At 45.5% G+C, this 17,823-nt stretch overlaps 1 protein-coding gene across 1 annotated transcript in view; it reads left to right on the top strand.

Annotated features, from left to right (window-relative positions):
* EGFLAM (EGF like, fibronectin type III and laminin G domains) overlaps positions 1-17,823 on the top strand; it is a 135,590-nt gene that overhangs the window by 43,459 nt on the left and 74,308 nt on the right. The window contains exons 4-7 of the mRNA XM_029061258.1: positions 355-381; positions 1,825-1,942; positions 3,209-3,344; positions 12,459-12,625. Coding sequence (XP_028917091.1) covers positions 355-381; positions 1,825-1,942; positions 3,209-3,344; positions 12,459-12,625 — 448 coding nt within the window. The remainder of the gene's footprint in view (positions 1-354; positions 382-1,824; positions 1,943-3,208; positions 3,345-12,458; positions 12,626-17,823) is intronic.

The raw sequence follows: 17,823 nt of genomic DNA, 5'->3' as shown, positions 1-17,823 counted from the left end.
GAGCAAATGAGCACAGTGTTGAGGGGAGGGGAAGGGAGAGGGGGAGGAGCAGAGGGAAAGGGGGGAAAGGGGGCTTAGCTGAGGGGAGGTGAAGGGAGAGGCAGCAGAGGGAAAAAGGCAAGCTTATCCTCTTGTTTCCCCAGTACATACACAGTTTGTGTGCCTGTCTCCTCCACTGGACTGGTGGCTTCTAGAGGGCAAAGACCATGTCTTTTACTTGTGGTGTTTCTTTCTAAATCAATTAGTGGTATTTATTAATCAGTCAATGGTAGGAATGGTAGTGCTCTGGGTGAATGGATGTATTCCAATGTTCTGTTTCTACCTCCTGACTGCATTCTCTATTTTTCTCCTCAGGGTCAACTGGAGAGCAAAGCAGTCTTTGTAAGTGTCTTAAGACTTAGCTGCTCTTTTCTTCTAAGACATCCAAAATCCTGAAGCATCCAGGTCTTCTTTGAATATCTGTTAAGCTGCCATACATATGCCACACAGTAAAGCAGCAGAGCCTAGAGGAGAGAGCCATGACCCTGGGAGTCAGAAGGACCTGGGTTCTGATCCCAGCTGCGCCACTTGTCTGCTGGCTGACCTTGTATCTATTAAGCACTTACTATGTGCAGACCAATGTGCTAAGTGCTGATTTTAGTACTGTTTATAATAATTGTGGTATTTGTTAAGAGCTTACTATGGGCCAAGCACTGTGCTAAGTGCTGGGGTAGATACAAGGTAATAAGGTTGGACACAGTCCCTGTCCCACAGAGGACTCACAGTCTTCATCCCCATTTTCCAGATGAGGGAACTGAGGCACAGAGAAGGGAAGTGTCTAGTCCAATGTCACATAGCAGACAAGCGGCGGAACCAGGATTAAAACCCAGGTTTTAATCTGACTCCCAAGCTCATGCTCTATCCATTAGGCCATGCTGCTTTTCTGTTGCCGATTTGTACATTCCAAGCTCTTAGTACAGTGCTCTGCACATAGGAAGTGCTCAATAAATACTATTGAATGAATGAATAGATGTTGTATTGTACTCTCCCAAGTGCTAAGTAGAATGCTCTGCATGCAGTCAGTGCCAAATAAATACCATTGATGACGATGACCCCAACCTAACCTGCTAGTTAATGGTAAAGTCAAGCCCTGCATTTTGTGGTTTGGAACTGCAAAAGGGAGAGAAGTGCCTTGATAGTTGATTCTAAGTATTTTCTTGGACCTAGAGGGACCCATCTTTTCACCATACATCTGGGAGTGTCGATAAAACATTTCTTTCTTGCTCACCGAGGCAAGGGATCAAAGACACAACCTGTGCTCTAATAAAACCTTCATTCCATCCCTGTAAAGGGCATCTAATAGTAAACCAATAATTGTGGTATGTGTTAAGTGCCTATTGTGTGCCAACACCCGGAGGACTACAGTTGCCTAATTCATTCGATCGTATTTATTGATCACTTACTGTGTGCAGAGCACTGTACTGAGCACTTACTAACCCTAATGAAGGGATAGGGATCTCAATTTGCAGCACATCACCCAAAGGAAGAGTATACCTGTCCCACCTGCAGCCAAATGATGTAAACTGCATAGAACTCTCAAAGGTAATTTCTAAATACCGATGAAGAGGGGTTCAGGGATGTTTTGGAGATTCCTCTGCTGCAATTTAATTGGAAGCCTGTTGATTTGCTTCTCCCTGCTACTGTTTCATCCCTTTAGATATAAAAACAGAACTTCAGCGATCCCCGTGTAGGAGAGTTGTCCAAATAAGGACAGAGAATACCCTTTCCCAGGAATGCACAAAAGACCTGCTAATTCTTTGTGTCTTTCTTTTTACCCACTGATAGGAAGTGGCGATTGGGAATTTAAAACCCGGCACACCATACCGTGTGAGCGTGGGAGCTTATGGTTGGGCAGGGAAAGGCCGACCTAGCTCACCCCGACACATCACAACTTTATTCCCAGGTAAAATGTTCACTGGAATCTTTAAACGTTGGTATTTATTGAGTGCTTATTGAATGCGGAGCACTCTACTAAGCACTGGGGAGTGGAATAATGTGGTATTTATTAACGGCTTAGCACTGGGGTAGAGGCAATTTAATCAGATTGGACATAGTCCCTGCCCCACATGGGGCTCACAGTTTTGAGAAGGAGAATAGGTATCGAATCCCCATTTTACAGATAAGGAAACTGAGGTGCAGAGTAATGAAGTGACTTGCCCAAGGTCACACACAGCAGATAAGTGGCAGAGCCAGGATTAGAGCCCAGATCCTCTGAATCCCAGGCCCGGGCTCTTGCCACTAGACCACACTGCTTCTTGTGACCCACACAGTAGAGTACAACGCAGTAGAATTGGTAGACATGATCCCAGTCCTCAAGGAACTTAAAGTCTAGTCGAAGAGACAAGCATGAAAAAGAAGTACAGTTTATTTTAGTACAGCAGGGGATTCAGTAGAGTATAAGGAGATGTATGTAAGTGCTTTGAACCTGGGGATGGGATAAGCCTCAAAGTGCTTTAAATGCGTAGGCGACCCAGAAGAGGGGGTGAATAGGATGGATTTAATGAAATGTTAATCAGGGAAGTATTCTTGGAAGGGATGTAATTTTAGTAAGACTCTGAGGATGGGGAGAGTGGTAATCTATTGGATATGAAGAGGGAGGGAGTTCCGGGCCAGAGGCAGGATGTGGGTGAGGGGTCAACAGTGGAGTAGACTAGATGGAGATGTAGTGAATAGGTTGGCACTGGAGGAGTGAAGAGTTCAGACTGTGTTGTAGAAGGTCCACAGAGTACAGTGGGAAGGGGGAGAGCTGGTCGAGTGGTTGAAACTGATGGGACAGAGTTGATGGAGGGTGTGTCATCTTTCCTGATTATCCATATAAATCTCTTGAGTTTCTCTTCTCTGCTGGAACCGAAACTCCAAGTTTCCCCCAGCCAGAGGGCAGGAGGCTGTGAAATAGTAGAATAACAGGAACACGGTGGGATATTTAACAGAGTAAACTGTGCTCTCCTAGGCCAGATGGCTGGGACTCAGCGGAGGTGGATTTCCAGGTAGCATAACTAGAAGAAGAAAGTAAAATATCAGTTCAAGTGGTCCCAATACCCATGTACAACACATTTGTAAATCAAGCTACTTGATTTTTTATTTATTTTTTTATTTGCTTTTTTGGCATTCTCATAAAGCTGGTCCTGTGGCTATAACATGACTCAACTGTGCTCTTTTGTCTGTGCAGAGACATGCGTGGCCCCTGCTCCCCCTTATCCACCTCAGGGGATTGTGATATCTGACTCAGAGGTCGCCTTGTCGTGGAAGCCCGGAGACAGTGAAGGCAGTTCACCCATCCAGTATTATTCTATGGAATTTCTCAGGTAATTCTGTGGATGAGACTTCAAATGCCAGTGCAAGTGTAAATATATATAGTTATGTGTGTGGTTAAAGCCAACTTGTTAATGTGAATGGCAGGGGCACAAGGGGCCAGGAGTTTTAATGGGGGGAGGACAAGCTCCAAGCTTCAAAGACCTAACAGGTCTATCATTTTAGGTCTTTTCACCCTTGATTGGAAGCTCTCAGGTCTTGTAAAGGGCCTGAGATGGAGGGTGAGAGTCTGGTTTAAATTTCTGTGGGGAGTGAGAGAGATTTGTGTGGGCATCTGTGGGAGGGGTCTTTCCAACCCATTTCTGAAAAAGTGAAGGCACATCCGTCCTCTCCCATATCTCTGTGTTTCCCTCTATTCTGGAGACTCAGGTTGCTTGGTTTTGAACATTTGGCTCATGACATCCCTTCTGGACTGTGAGCTCACTGTGAACAGGGAATATATTCATTGTTGTATTTACTGAGCACTTACTGTGTTCAGAGCACTGTACTAAGCACTTGAAAAGTACAATTTGGCAACAAATAGAGACAATCCCTACCCAGCAACGGGCGCACAGTCTAGAAGCGGGGAGACTGACAACAAAACAAGTCAACAGGCATCAGTAGCATCAATATAAATAAATAGAATTATATATACCCATAATTAATAAAATGAATTGAATAATAAAATAATAAATGTGTATACATATACACGGTGCTGTGAGGAGGGGAGAGCGTGTCTCCCAACTCTCCCGAGTCCTTAGTACAGGGCTCTGCAGCAATCAAGAAGAATAAAAATATAAGAAGTATGTAATCTTGCATATTTCAGCCCACAATCCTACGAGATATTTTAGTAGTCCTGCAAAGGAGCCCTGCCTGCTGTGAATGCAAGAACAGCCATTTCACTGGATGAAGCAGGGAATATCCATACCTCCGTGGCCCTAGGGTGACGTGTGATTGCTCTGAAATAGTCATGCATCTCAAATGTATCATTATACAAAGGAAAGACCGGTTTGTTCCCCAGTACCAGAAGACGGACGTAGAAGCTGTCATCTAATAAGCACTCACGAATTCTAAAGAGTAAAGATGGACACTGGGATTTTTTCAGACCCAAAGAATATCCTGGAAATGTTTTGGGTTTTTTTTTGTAAAAAAAAGCTGCAGTCACAGCCGTTCAAAAAGCCGAAGTTTTTGTTGTTCTCAATTTACCTTGGAAATGTTTACCTTGGAGGTGAAAGTCTGTCTTACGCTCAGTGCAAGATGCAGAGGAGAATTGACCACACGACCCCTCAGCTAAAATGTGGCATTTCGAAGTGTTGCTTTCTAAGTGAATCCATTTATGTTTTACCTTTACCGTTGGCGTTGAAGATCTTGGGGCAGCCTTACACAGTGGGGCCGGGCTTGAGGCTCCACGCGCGTGTCGGAGTCGCACGGCGTACGCCGTAGACCGAGGTCCGTAGGGACATTTTCAGACACACGTCTCTATAACCTCATTACTTGGGCACCCGTCACCTCTGCAGCCGGCTTTCCTAAAATAGCGTCGAGTCGGATTGATGTAAGCTGACATGAATGTAATTCCGGCGTGAGGAGCGAATGGTATTGGACGTCATTTCGGAGGTATAAATGGAAAGCCCGCTCTGGACAGATCGCCGACCGAGTTTGTCTTCCCGCTGATTTATCCATCTGCCAATTAGCCAGGTGTGTTGGGCCCGATCTGTAATTTAGAAGTCAGGCTTGATGCTGAAGGTCGAATTGATTTTTTTATGATATTCATTAAGCGCTTACATGTCAAGCACTGTTCTAAGCGCTAGGGTAGATATAAATTAATCAGGTTGGACGCAGCCCCCGTCCCCTATGGGTCTCGCAGTCTAAGTAGGAGGGAGAACAGTTATTGAATCCCCATTCTACAGATTAATCAACTGAGATAAAGAGAAGTTAAATGAGTAGTGTATGGTTTCACAGTAGGCAATTAGAAGAGCCACGATTAGGATCACTTTGGAATATCAACCGAGCAGCAGAAATAGCTGGCGCTCCGGATACCTGTCCTCTTAAAACAGGGTGTCACGTTCCTGGGGTTACCACAGTTTCCTCTGTCCTGGTTTCTCCAGGCTATATACGTGTTATTGCGAAACATAAAAACTGTTTCAAGAATCTGAACGCTTTGAAGATTAAGTGCAAGAAGTAATTTCAGAAAAGAGAAGCATTGTTTCAGATGTCTTTAAATCAGACCCTCTACCTAGCCACACCGGAATTTTCAGGAAATCACAAGATGCTTGAAGGAACAGTTCCATCAGCAGTCATTTCTTGGGTGCTTTTAATTTTTTTAATTCCTCTTTTTTGTGTGTGGTATTTAAGTGTTTACTCGGCGCCAGGCATTGTACTAAGTGCTGGGGTAGAGACGAGCTAATCGAGTTGTCCCACGTGGGGCTCGCAGTCTTTACCCCCATTTTACAGATGAGGTAACTGAGACACAGAGGAAATGAAGTGACTTGCCCAAGGACATACAGCAGACAAGTGCAGAGCGGGGATAGAACCCAGGTGCCTCTGACTCCTTGGTCCGGGCTCTATCCATTAGGCAACACTGCTCTTTTTCTTTGCCTAAAGCTGAGAAGAAACAAAATGCAATCATTCCACGCCCGCCTAAGATGATCCTTGGTATTCCAGTATCCTGCTTCTCCCACTACTTCCCCTAAAACCTGGTCGATTTCCCAGTCACACACAACTGGGGATCTAGCTTTGGCCATTAGCCCAATATGCTAGGGAAGGAAACAGCGCATCCTAGTAGATAGAGCGTTGGCCTTGGAATCAGAAGGAACTGGGTTCTAATCCCAGTTCTCCCATTATTCTGCTGTGTGTCCTCTCTCTGCCTCAGTTACCTCATCTGTAAAATGGGGATTAAGACCACGGTCTCCATGTAGAACAGGCACTGTGTCCAATCTGTTGAGCTTGTATCTACCCCAGTGCTTAGTATAGTACTTGGCGCATAGAAAGTGCTTAACAAATATCATTTTTTTCTTAAAGGGATTATCAGAGCATTCCATAAGCCTGCCCAGCCTCAACCCTATCTCTAAGCACACAGCTAGTTGTTCAACTAGTTTTCTGGACATCTGGATGTGCTGCGTAACTGAACCTGTTCTTCTCAAACCCTCTCCCTGGCTTCCTGAAGAGAGAGTGTTTTTCTCCTATAATAATAATAGTATTTAAGTGCTTACTATCTGCCAAGCACTGTACTGAGTGCTGGAATAAATACAAGGTAATCAGATCCCATATGAGGCTCACAGTCTAAATAGGAGGCAGAACAGATATTGAATCCCCATTTTGCAGATGAGGGAAGTGATTCACAGAGAAGGTAAGTGATTTGCCTGAGGTCACGCAGCAGGTAAGAGGCAGAGATGGGATAAGTATCCAGGTCCTCTTACTCCCAGGCCTGTGCTTTTTCCGCTAGGCCATGCTGCTACCCCATGCCCTGAATTGGCTCCATTTCTTTCTGTTCCATCTCGTTATTCTAGGTTTTGTTTTTTTTAAATCTGTTTTTCTATCACACCTGAGGGCTGTGATTCCCTCTCTTCTCATGAGGCTCACAGTCTTCATCCCCATTTTACAGATGAGGTCACTGAGGCCCAGAGAAGTGAAGTGACTTGCCCACAGTCACACAGCTGGCAAGTGGCAGAGCCGGAATTCCAACCCATGACCTCTGACTCCCAAGCCCGTGCCCTTTCCACTGAGCCACGCTGCTTCTGTAAGGAGAGGGCCTTTTGATCCTGCTGAGAATCGTGGTGGTCTTATCTTCCCCTGAGACCCTCTTGGTGATACCTTGAGATGCTCTCTTACCCCTCCTACTCAAAAAGTTGGGGAGACCAAATGAGAGGGTCCCTATCAGTGTTGGTTTGGCTGACGCGACTTGAGCTCAATTTATGGTGACACAGTTGCCTCGGGCTTCATGGTGCTCTGCTACTACTGACTGACCTGTTGATGGAATGAAAGCATTGGTTGAGGTTCGGCTAGGACAGTGACATGGGACACATACCACCTTAGGCTTTGAGGAGGATGATGGAATCTCCCATCAGGAACAACAGATGAACCTCGGGAAAGGTAACCCTCCTGGAGGAATGAATTCTAGTGCTAATGGCTAGCTCAGCACAGTTCACAGTCTCTCCTCCCCGCCAAAGTGTGTTTCCCTTGTAGTAGTACAATGCTTTAGTAGAGAATATAGGAATGACAATCAGCCTTGCCTTTTTCAGCTGGTGGTTGGAATTGGAAAATGCCATTCTTTCTGTCTATTCATGGCATCCACAGCTTATGGGACTCTGGGTTTAACTCTGCCCAGAACCCCATTTGGGTCAGAGGATCTAGAGGGTCAGGAATTCATATGAGCGGAGCTTGGATGGGGTGGGAGGAGTGTGGAGTCTGGGATAATATAATAATAATAATGATGATATTTGTTAAGCACCTGTCTATTTCTTTTGTTTTGCTGTCTATCTCACCCTTTTAGACTGTGAGCCCATTGTTAGGCAGGGATTGTCTCTATCTGTTGCCAAACTGTACATTCCAAGTGCTTAGTACAGTGCTCTGCACACAATAAGTGGTCAATAAATACAATTGAATGAATGAATAAATATGTGCCAAGCACTATTCTAAGGACTGGGGTAAATAAAAGGTAATCAGGTTGTGCTATACAGTGCTCACAGTCTTAATCCCCATTTTACAGATGAGGGAAATGAGACACAGAGGAGTTAAGTGACTTGCCCCGATTCACACAGTTGACAAGTGGTGAAGCGGTGATTGGAACCCTCAACCTCTGACTCCCAAGCCCGTGCTCTTTCCACTAATCTAAGATGCTTCGGTTTAAAGCATCCCAGCCCAGACTCTTGACCTCTCAAGATCCCAGTCCTGATTTGGCCCCTCATCCCTACAAATCTGACCTGGTTCACAAATTCCTGTACCTACTCTCGTTGATTCTGACCCTTGTCTGTCCCCCTCTTTTCCATCCTCTAGACTGTAAGCTTGTGGTTTATTATTGTACTGTACTTTCCCAAGCACTTAATACAGTGCTCTGCACACAGTTAGTGCTCAATAAATGTGATAGAATGACTCAGTCAGCAGGAAACCAGGAATTTGGAACTAGGACTACTCTCCGTGTTGGAGGGTGGGGTCCCATTCCTCCTGCAGCTTCCTGCTCTAAGTTGGGGTTTGACAGAATTGGGAGAGGGAACGGAGAGGGGGTCAGGGAACAGTTCAAGAGTTCTCTCGTCTCCAGCATTCCCCACTACTCCGGCTGTCTCGAGTGGAGAAGTGGATTAGTCAACCAGTCAATCTTACTTAATGGCATTCAAACGGCCGAGAGGTGGGATGGAGGAGTTAAGCACTCCCTATCAACATGTGAATAAGCGGTGCCTCAGACTGTCCACGCCACCATTTGTCTCTCACCCAAACCCTCTTAAGTACAGGGAAGGTGTCAAGTTAAAATAAAATAAAAAAAAGAATCAGATGTCCTTCCTGGCCTTGGAGGTAGCCCACCGTGTAGTTTGTATATTCTATTAATGCGTTTAGTTTGAATTTATCAATTAATGCCTCCTTCCTTCTCTCTTCCTGGAAAAAAAGATCAGAGTGAGATTTCCTGACTCTGCCCCTTGTCAGCTGTGTGACTGTGGGCAAGCCACTTCACTTCTCTGTGCCTCAGTTCCCTCATCTGTAAAATGGGGATGAAGACTGAGCCTCACGTGGGGCAACCTCATTCCCCTGTATCTCCCCCAGCGCTTAGGACAGTGCTCTGCACGTAGTAAGCGCTTAACAAATACCAACATTGAAATAATAATAATAATAATAATCACTCATGGGTTGACTGATTTAAAAAAAAAAAAATACATTCTGCAGCAGAGCCCCAACCATGTTCAGAGCCCTAAATTAAATGTTTAGGAGAATACGACGAAAGTGAAAGACATGGTCCCTTGAGATGCTTACAACCTCACGGGAAAAAGTGGGGACTAATAGGAAGAACCTAGGCCTGGGAGTCAGAGGACTTGGATTCTAATCCCAGCTTCACCACTTCCCTGCTCAGTGACCTTGGCAAGTCACTTGAATTCCCTGGACCTCAGTTACCTCAACTGTAAAATGGGGATTCAATCCTCCTTCCTCCAACTGAGACTGGGAGCCTCATGTGGGATGGGGACTGTGTCCAACCAGATTATCTTTCATTCCTTCATTCAATAGTATTTATTGAGCACTTACTATGTGCAGAGCACTGGACAAAGGTCTTGGAATATACAATTCGGCAACAGATAGAGACAATCCCTGCCCAGTGACGGGCTCACAGTCTAATCGGGGGAGACAGACGGACAGAAACAAGACAACATAATCAGGATAAATAGAATCAAGGGGATGTACACCTCATTTAACAAAATAAGTAAGGTAATAAAAATATATACAAATGAGCACAGTGCTGAGGGGAGGGGATGAGGAGCAGAGGGAAAAGGAGGCTTAGCTGAGGGGAGGTGAAGGGGGGAAAGGGGAAGGGAGCAGAGGGAAAAGGGGAAGCTCAGTCTGGGAAGGCCTCTTGGAGGATGCGTGCTCTTGCATCTACCCCACTGCTTTGTTAAGTGCATTGCACATTGTCAGTGCTTAACAAGTATCATAATAGTTATTATGAGGAAGAGAGGAAGTTGGAAATTCAGTGTGTGAGCAAGAGGAAAATAATCTCCAGAACTGGAGATTGCAAAAGCAAAGAAAAATAAAATAAGTGAATTAATAAGCAAGGAATGTAAATCAACACCTTCATCAGTGCTGAGGATCGCTAATGGGATGGCACAGTCAAGGCCAGTGAAAATTATTGGGGGAATAACAGTGAATATAAATTACTGGGGGAATAGAAGTGAACAGGAAATTCACTGTCCTGAGTTAAAATTTTCACACGAAGAATCCTTGAGATGTTTACAGCAGGTCGTGTGGAAACAGTGACCTATTTGGGGAAATCCCTGGAGGTTATTTGGTGCAATAAATATCACAAAAACATAGTAGGGAAGGACAGCAGAGTGATCTTATCATAAAGGTCACATCTTTCCCATTCTTTCCTCTTGACGTTTCCCATTTGGCTTTCCTTGGAAAACTTACTCCGTCCTAATTTTAGTTTGTAAATGTGTTTCCTCCTGCTTGCTTTCCTATTTTCTGTGAAGATAAGTTTAACTCGGAAGTGAAGCTGCCGGCTTTGGGTTGGTATCACAGTCCCTCTTCCCCTTTGCTTGGAGAGATGCCCCATATCCTCTGTCCAGGAAGCTTCTCTGTGGCAAGCAAAATAGCATCGGATTGGTCCTTCACAGCTCTTGGCCCATCATCACGGCTGACTCGCCTAATAAAGCAGGACACGAGACCAGTCCTAGAAGATTTTATGTGTATTTTCCTTCTCAGTGGCTAGCATGTTTACTGCAGTCACAGTCCCATTTTCTGTGGTGTGGCTGGTCCCCTCCTACTTTACCTCACTGATCTCTTACCCAGCCCGCGTGCTTCGCTCCACTAGGGCCTGCTTCGAATTGTACATTCCAAGCGCTTAGTACAGTGCTCTGCACAAGCAAGCACTCAATAATTACTATTGAATGAATGATTTGATCTCATCCATTTCACTGCTGACCCCTTTCTCACATTCTCCTTCTGGCCTGGAACTCTTTCCCCCTCTATATACACCAAACCCACCTTCCCACCCTCCCCACCTTCCAAGCTTTATTAAAATCACATCTCCTACAAGAGGCTTTCCCCGATTAAGCCATCTTTTCCCCAACTCCCTCTCCTTTCTGCATTCCCTATGCGCTTGGATCCACTTGATATTTACCCCACCATCAGCAGTTATGCGTACATCTGTAATTCCTTTATATTGATGTCGCTGTCTCCTTATAGACTGTAAGTTCCTTGTGGGCAGGTCACAGGACTACTGATTCTGTTGTACTATCCCAAGCTCTTAATCGTTTTGCACCCATTGCTCAATAAATTCCACTGACTGATTGTGGAAGGAAGAAAATAAATGAGAAAAGCCCCAAACATTATAGGTATCTCCTTCAGACCCGCTGTTTCACCCTCTTGCTCCATGGAAGCTTTGGCCAGAGCTGCTGAAAGGAAGGAGGCTTATCTTCAGGCCTCAACTCCTCACCTTCCTCTGCTCCGTGGGCAGAGAAGTGGTTCAGAGCGAAGAGCGAGAGAAGCGGGAGACCTGATCATTCCTTGTCTTGGGCAGTCAGGCTCTTCAGTGACTGCATAGTGACTGGGCAGTATTCATTAAGGCAGGTTCGTTTTCCCAAATAGTCCTCCCTGTCCTCCGTGACAAAACGTTCAGTAATAGTAACACCTTCCACTTGGAAACTCTAATTCCATTTCATTAGTAGCATTTGTTGTGAGCCCGTTGAGGGCACTGTACTGGGTATCCGTTGACGGCGAGGCACTGAACTGGGGGCCCACTGAAGGAAGGGCGCCATAACGAGAGCCTGCTGACGGCAGGAAACTGTTCTACGGGTTTGGGAGAGTACAATAACCACAACACACCCAGTCTCTGATCTTGACAACCCCACAATTCCTGGGAAAGACCGGCAGTAACCAACTTGGGAAAACTGTCTTCAGTATTAGGTCTTTGTTAATAATAAATCCCCCAGAGTGCTTCAGACAAGGGTGTGTTTTCCATCGGCTGTTCGCGGACAAATTTTTTGCCCAAATGCCTGGATTTCCTCCCCAGAAGGATTAGGATAATTAGCTGCCCTATAAAACTTGTTCTTATTAGTTTCACGGACTGGGCATCTGCATAAACTCTTTGTGGTGGTTTGGGATTAAACTGCCACTCTCTGCCTCTGATGTCTCAGGGACAAGGGTCTCGGGCAGAAGCTCATTTGGGAAACGCATCTGGAGTGTCTCAGCAATGTCAGCAGACATTGGAGAAGGGAGGGGAAAGGGATGGTTGATGTCTATGGAAGCACCGTTGCCGAGGGTCCCTTGGCATGAAGGACTGAAGATTTAGCAGGATGATTATGGAGTTGATAAATGTTCCCTCTGGCTTGTGAGGGTACCGATGTGGTGAGTCTTCCCTAACCTGTTTTCTTCACCCTCTGGGGTGGCCGAACGATAACTGCTTCCTTGTTCTTCTTCCCGTAATGCTCCAGGCCAGATCTTGACAGCTCTTGGACGCTCATTAAAGAGCAGATACAGACTGTCTCTATGGTGCTCAAGGGACTCGTTCCAGACACCCAGTACCAATTTGCAGTGAGAGCGGTGAACGCCTTCGGAGCAAGCTCACGCAGTGCACCCAGCGCCATTGTCCGAACCCGGGGTGAGTACACCGGTTCTTTGTCGGGATGTTGTCTTTGACTTCGCATCAAACCGAAACACCTCTATGGCACTCGATCATCTTGTCCCCTCCTACCTCACCTCGCTTCTTTCCTAATGTAATCCAGCTCGCACACTTTGTTCCTCTAATGTCAACTTAGTCATTAGAACTTAAAACAGTGCTTGGCACATAGTAAGCACTTAACAAATACCATTATTATTGTTATTCTACATTGCCCTTGCACTTGGATCTGCACCCTTTATTCACCCCCTCCCTCAGTCCCACAGCACTTAATAATAATAATAATAATGATGGCATTTGTTAAGTGCTTACTATGTGCCAAGCACTGTTCTACACGCTGGGGACGGCGGCGGGGGAGGTACAAGGTGATCAGGCTGTCTCACATGGGGGCTTGCATTCTTAATCCCCATTTTACAGATGAGGGACCTGAGGTCCAGAGAAGTTAAGTGACTTGCTCAAAGTCACACAACTGACAAGTGGTGGAGCAGGGATTAGAACCCATGACCTCTGACTCCCAAGCCCGTACTCTTTCCACTGAGCCACGCTGCTTATGTACATAAGCATATTAATAGACATAGCATATTAATGTCTATCTTCCCCTTTGGACTATAAGCCCATTGTGTGTAAATCTGTTGAATTGTACTTTCCCAAGTGCTTAGTACAGCGCTCTGTCCATAAACGTGATTGATTTTTGGATGGCTTTCTGGGACCAGGTGTGTGGTGACCGATGGAGACCATAATGATTACTGTGGCCTTTGCTAAATGTTTTCTGTGTGACTGGAGCTGTACTAAGCGCTGGGATAGAGACTGGATTCAGTGCCTGCCCCACATGGGACTCACAGACTGAGGGAAAGAAGGTCAAGGAAAAACAGGCGTCATCGCCATTTTTGCAGCCGAGGAAACTGAGTTACAGAGAAGTTAAGGGACTTGTAGCGGAAGGCAAGTAGCCAAGCCGGAGTTAGCTCTCAGGTCTCCTGGTTCCTGAGCTCATGCTCTTTTCAGTAGGCCACACCGCTTTTCAAGTTACCTAAAAATCCTATAGTACCTATGCCTAATTCTCACTGCCACAAGGGCAAAACTGCTCCAACATCACATTGCCTCACGTGGAAATACGTGTTTTCAGAAGGGTGTTCTCGTATGCTACGCTGTGTTCAATCTAAAGCATGTGGTGAAAACTTGCATTCTAAAACTTTTTCTATGGCATTTAAGCATTTGGTACATTCCAATCACCGTACTAAGCTCTGGGGTAGATACAAGATAATTATGTTGGACATACTCCACGTCCCACATGGGGGTCACGGCTTTAATCCCCATTTTACAGAAGAGGTGACTGAGGCACAGAAAAGTTGAAGTGACTTGCCCAAGGTCACCCAGAAGATGAGTGGCAGAGCCAGGATTAGAACCCGGGTCCTCTGGCTCCACTAGGCCATGCATTACTTACGAGGTCTACCCTAATGGACTCCCTGTGAGTCTCATACACTGTTTTCAGGATCAGATGCCTAATTACACCAGAGTTGTCATGTGACACTATTCATCCCGTCTCCCCTCCTAGACTATAAGCTCCTCGTGGGCAGGGATCAATCAACCGACTCTTCTACTCTCCCAGGTGCTCAGTACAGTGTTTGCACCCGGTAAGCACTCCATTGTCATCATTGGATTAATTCCCACTTAGAAGTGGGAGGGAGGAAACTGCTCTCATTTGCACAGGGAAAATGACAAGGTTTAAATCAGGTAGAAAGAGGTCCTTAACCATCTGACCCTGGAAGCAGATTTAAACTGTACACTAAGAAAGCTGATCATCTACAGGGCTGTCAGAGGAGGAGAGGAGTCGAATTCCTTCGCTGACCCACTTTCACCTGGCTTCCCCTAAGCTCAAATCTGGCAGTTAGGAGTAGAGGGTTCTCCCTGCTATGGGTTTTGCTGAGGCTCCCTCGGGAGACAGCTGGTCTTTAAACCAAGTTCCAGTAATTCGCCGGTTCAATTAAGCATCTGAATCTCCCCCATAAATGTAACCAGTTGTCTTACAGGTATGACCAGTGGCGAGCAAGGAAATTTACAGTTCTGCCCTTGACCTCTATTATGCATTTAATTCTGACAGGAGTCGGAGAGGGAGCGAGACTGCCCTTTTTCTTAGAAGGTTTGGCGGAGGAGTAGAGAGGAGGTTTCAGCTCTTGGGCCAGGCCCCCGCTCCACCAACTCCCACATAATCATGAAACAGAAACGGCGTGTAATTTTGAGGAAGCCAAACTCCACAAAATGACACTCTCCGTAGCCGACCCAAAAGCAAATCTCACTGGAAAGAGCAAGTGAAATATAGCCATCTGGTCTAATGCACCCAAGTCTTCAAGTTTAACTTTTCTAGCTGATAAACTCCCTATCCAGTCAGTCATATTTATTGAGCACTTACTGTGTTCCTAGCACTCTACTAAGCACTTGGAGAGAGTACAATTCAGTAAAAAACAGACCCATTTCCCTGCCCACCCTTCTCCCAACCCCCTCTCAGAAAGAAGACCTCAGTAACAGCTCACAGAGTTTATTTGGACCAACGGAAATTTTTCGGGGATACAGTTGAAGCAGAAGAGGGCAAAACCCACCAGGGCTTCTTGTCTGAGGGCCAGTGTACCTTGCTGATCAACAAGAAGCCACAGTCCTTTCTCTCCTCCCACTGTCCCTTGACATGGCATTTTCTTCCTTTATTCCTGTGGCTCAGCTGCGAATAGATGGCTAGGACAATCGCGGCAGAAGGGAGGGGTTCTGTCTGCATTGCTGGGATCCAATCCAGAAGAAATGATCTTCTTCCTAAGCTTCCCGGAAGAGGAGGAGCAGGGAACTGATTCCTTTCCCTCTTCCTGTATTGATAACCGGGAATCCCCCTTTCCCTTACCTTCCCAGTGATTCCAGGACCTTTCCTGTCTGGCAGGTTCTCCATCCCATTTGTCCTCTCCTGGGCCCTGTGGCTATCAGGTTCCCTCCTCCCTTTGCCTCTCTGTCCCTTTCTGTCTGTTACTTTGTCTCTCTGTCTTTATCAATCTCTCTGTCTTTGTCTTCCTGTCTCTGCCTTTCTTTGTCTCTTTCTTTGTCTTTCTCTGCCTCTATCTTTGCTGCTTTCTCACTCTGTTATTCTTTTGTCTCTGTCCCCCTGTCGCTGTCCCTCTGTGTCTTTCTGTCATAGGTTTCTCAGGATGGGGTGGTGGAAAGGAAAAGGTAGAAGCCTCTAGGACTCTCCCGCAGGCCATGGGGATGGAGTAGGATGGGCAGAACTGAAATCTTCTAGATATTCCTGTATCCTATCTGATTAACTTGTATCTACCCAAGCACTTAGAACAGTGCTTGGCCCGTAGTAAGCGCTTATCAAGTACCATAATTATTATTTTGCTTTAAATCTTGGTTCCCCACCCCAGAATTCCGTGGGAATTTAATCGGTTGCTCAGTGATTAACAGGACAAAGGGGATCATTGTATCTTTCATGGTGGAATGCTTTTTTAGGTGCATTGAGATAAAGTGCAGACCCTCTTGGTGTTTTTATTCTCCACTCTCATAGGTTTCCAAGCTCGTTATTTCCTAGCTTTACCTTTCTGTGTGGGCTTTAACCTGACACTGGTGTTTCTTCCTCCTGCTAGCTCATATTTTCTTGGAGTTTGCTGCGTGCCTGGTCTGGTTCCTGGACAGTCCCCATTCCATTTGTTCCTCGGATTTGCCCGTTAACCTCAAGAATAGAATATTTAAGGGGACTCAAGAGTATAACACACCAGGCCCCTTATTTCCCGGTTATCCTTGGATGTGGCTGTCTGCATTCTTTTGTGAGAGGAGATAACTGAGCTTAGCTCTGCTAAGAAGGACAGATTGACTTCCCAAAGGGCCTAATAACATCTGGCCCCCCTCTCTGCTTAATCAGGATAATTGAAAGATGCATTTGCTTGTGTGAGTTTGAACACTGAAAGATGTTTTTGTCTGTAATTAATTAGAGAGTGAGTCAGATTGAGGGCATTTGCTTGGCGGAATCAAGGTTTGATGCGGTTTCAAGCGTGTTCAGAAATAGGCTTTGAATATTTTATATTGACCAGGAACCAGTGTGCACCTGGAAGTCAGCTATGAGTTTTTTTGCATTCTGCACCGGGGGCTCTGAACCTAAAACAGTGGGGTCTCTGAGTTGAATCAATCAATCAATCCTATTTTTTGAGCACTTATTGTGTGCAAAACACACCTCACTGTACTAAGCACTTGGGAGAGTTCTATACACGTTCTCTGGCCACAGTGAGCTTACAATCTAGAGAAGAATCTGAGGTTGGTCTTTGTAATTGGTGTTTTAATGCTGGGCTTTGAACAGTCCCGCTTATAATGAGCAAGACCTGAATGGTGAGGGTCCTATTCACAGAGACCCTATATACCTTCTTTCATTCACATATTATTATCTACTGAATGCAAGGAACCGTAGTAGGCACCTGGTTGACTGCAATACAGTGAAAGACCCACATCCTGTGTCCGATTTCTTAGAGAAGCAGTGTCGCCTAGTGGAGAGAACAAAGGCTTGGGAGTCAGGGGACTTGGGTTCTAATTCTGCCTCTGCCACTTGGCTGCTATGTGACTTTAGCCAAGTCACTCGTTATGGGAAGGGAACGTGCCTACTCATTCGCTTCGCACATAGTAAGCGCTTAACAAATGTCATCATTATTATTAATATGATGCTAAGAATCGTAGTCTCCCAAGCCCTTAATACAGTGCTCTGCTCGATATCACTGATTGATTGATTATCTTTTCTGGGACTTAGTTTCTTCATCTGTAAAACAGGGATAAGGTGTTTCCCTGAGACTGCATAGCCCTTGGTTGGGACAGGGAAAGTATCCCATCTGTTTATATTGTAAATACACCAGCCCTTAGTAAAGTTCCTGGTCATTAATAGATACTTAAATACCACAATTATTAGTATTCCTGTCCTTGAGATTTCAGTCTATTGGGGAAGATAAGTAGACATAGATTTTTATACATGAAATGGGAGCAGGAGGAACAGTATAGGTACAACTTGTAATACATTGCATGAGTAAAGAAAAATTAATCAATGAATAGTGTGTACTCGCATACTTTTTCCTCATCTGCACTAAAGGTGGCTGATGGGATGAACTGACCAGTGGAGGTTCTAATGCCGGCTACGTCACTTATCCGCTGTGTGACTTTGGGCGAGT

This window comes from Ornithorhynchus anatinus, chromosome 3, assembly GCF_004115215.2.
Source record: "Ornithorhynchus anatinus isolate Pmale09 chromosome 3, mOrnAna1.pri.v4, whole genome shotgun sequence".
NCBI lineage: Eukaryota > Metazoa > Chordata > Mammalia > Monotremata > Ornithorhynchidae > Ornithorhynchus > Ornithorhynchus anatinus.
This window is presented reverse-complemented; position numbering and strand designations above follow the sequence as displayed.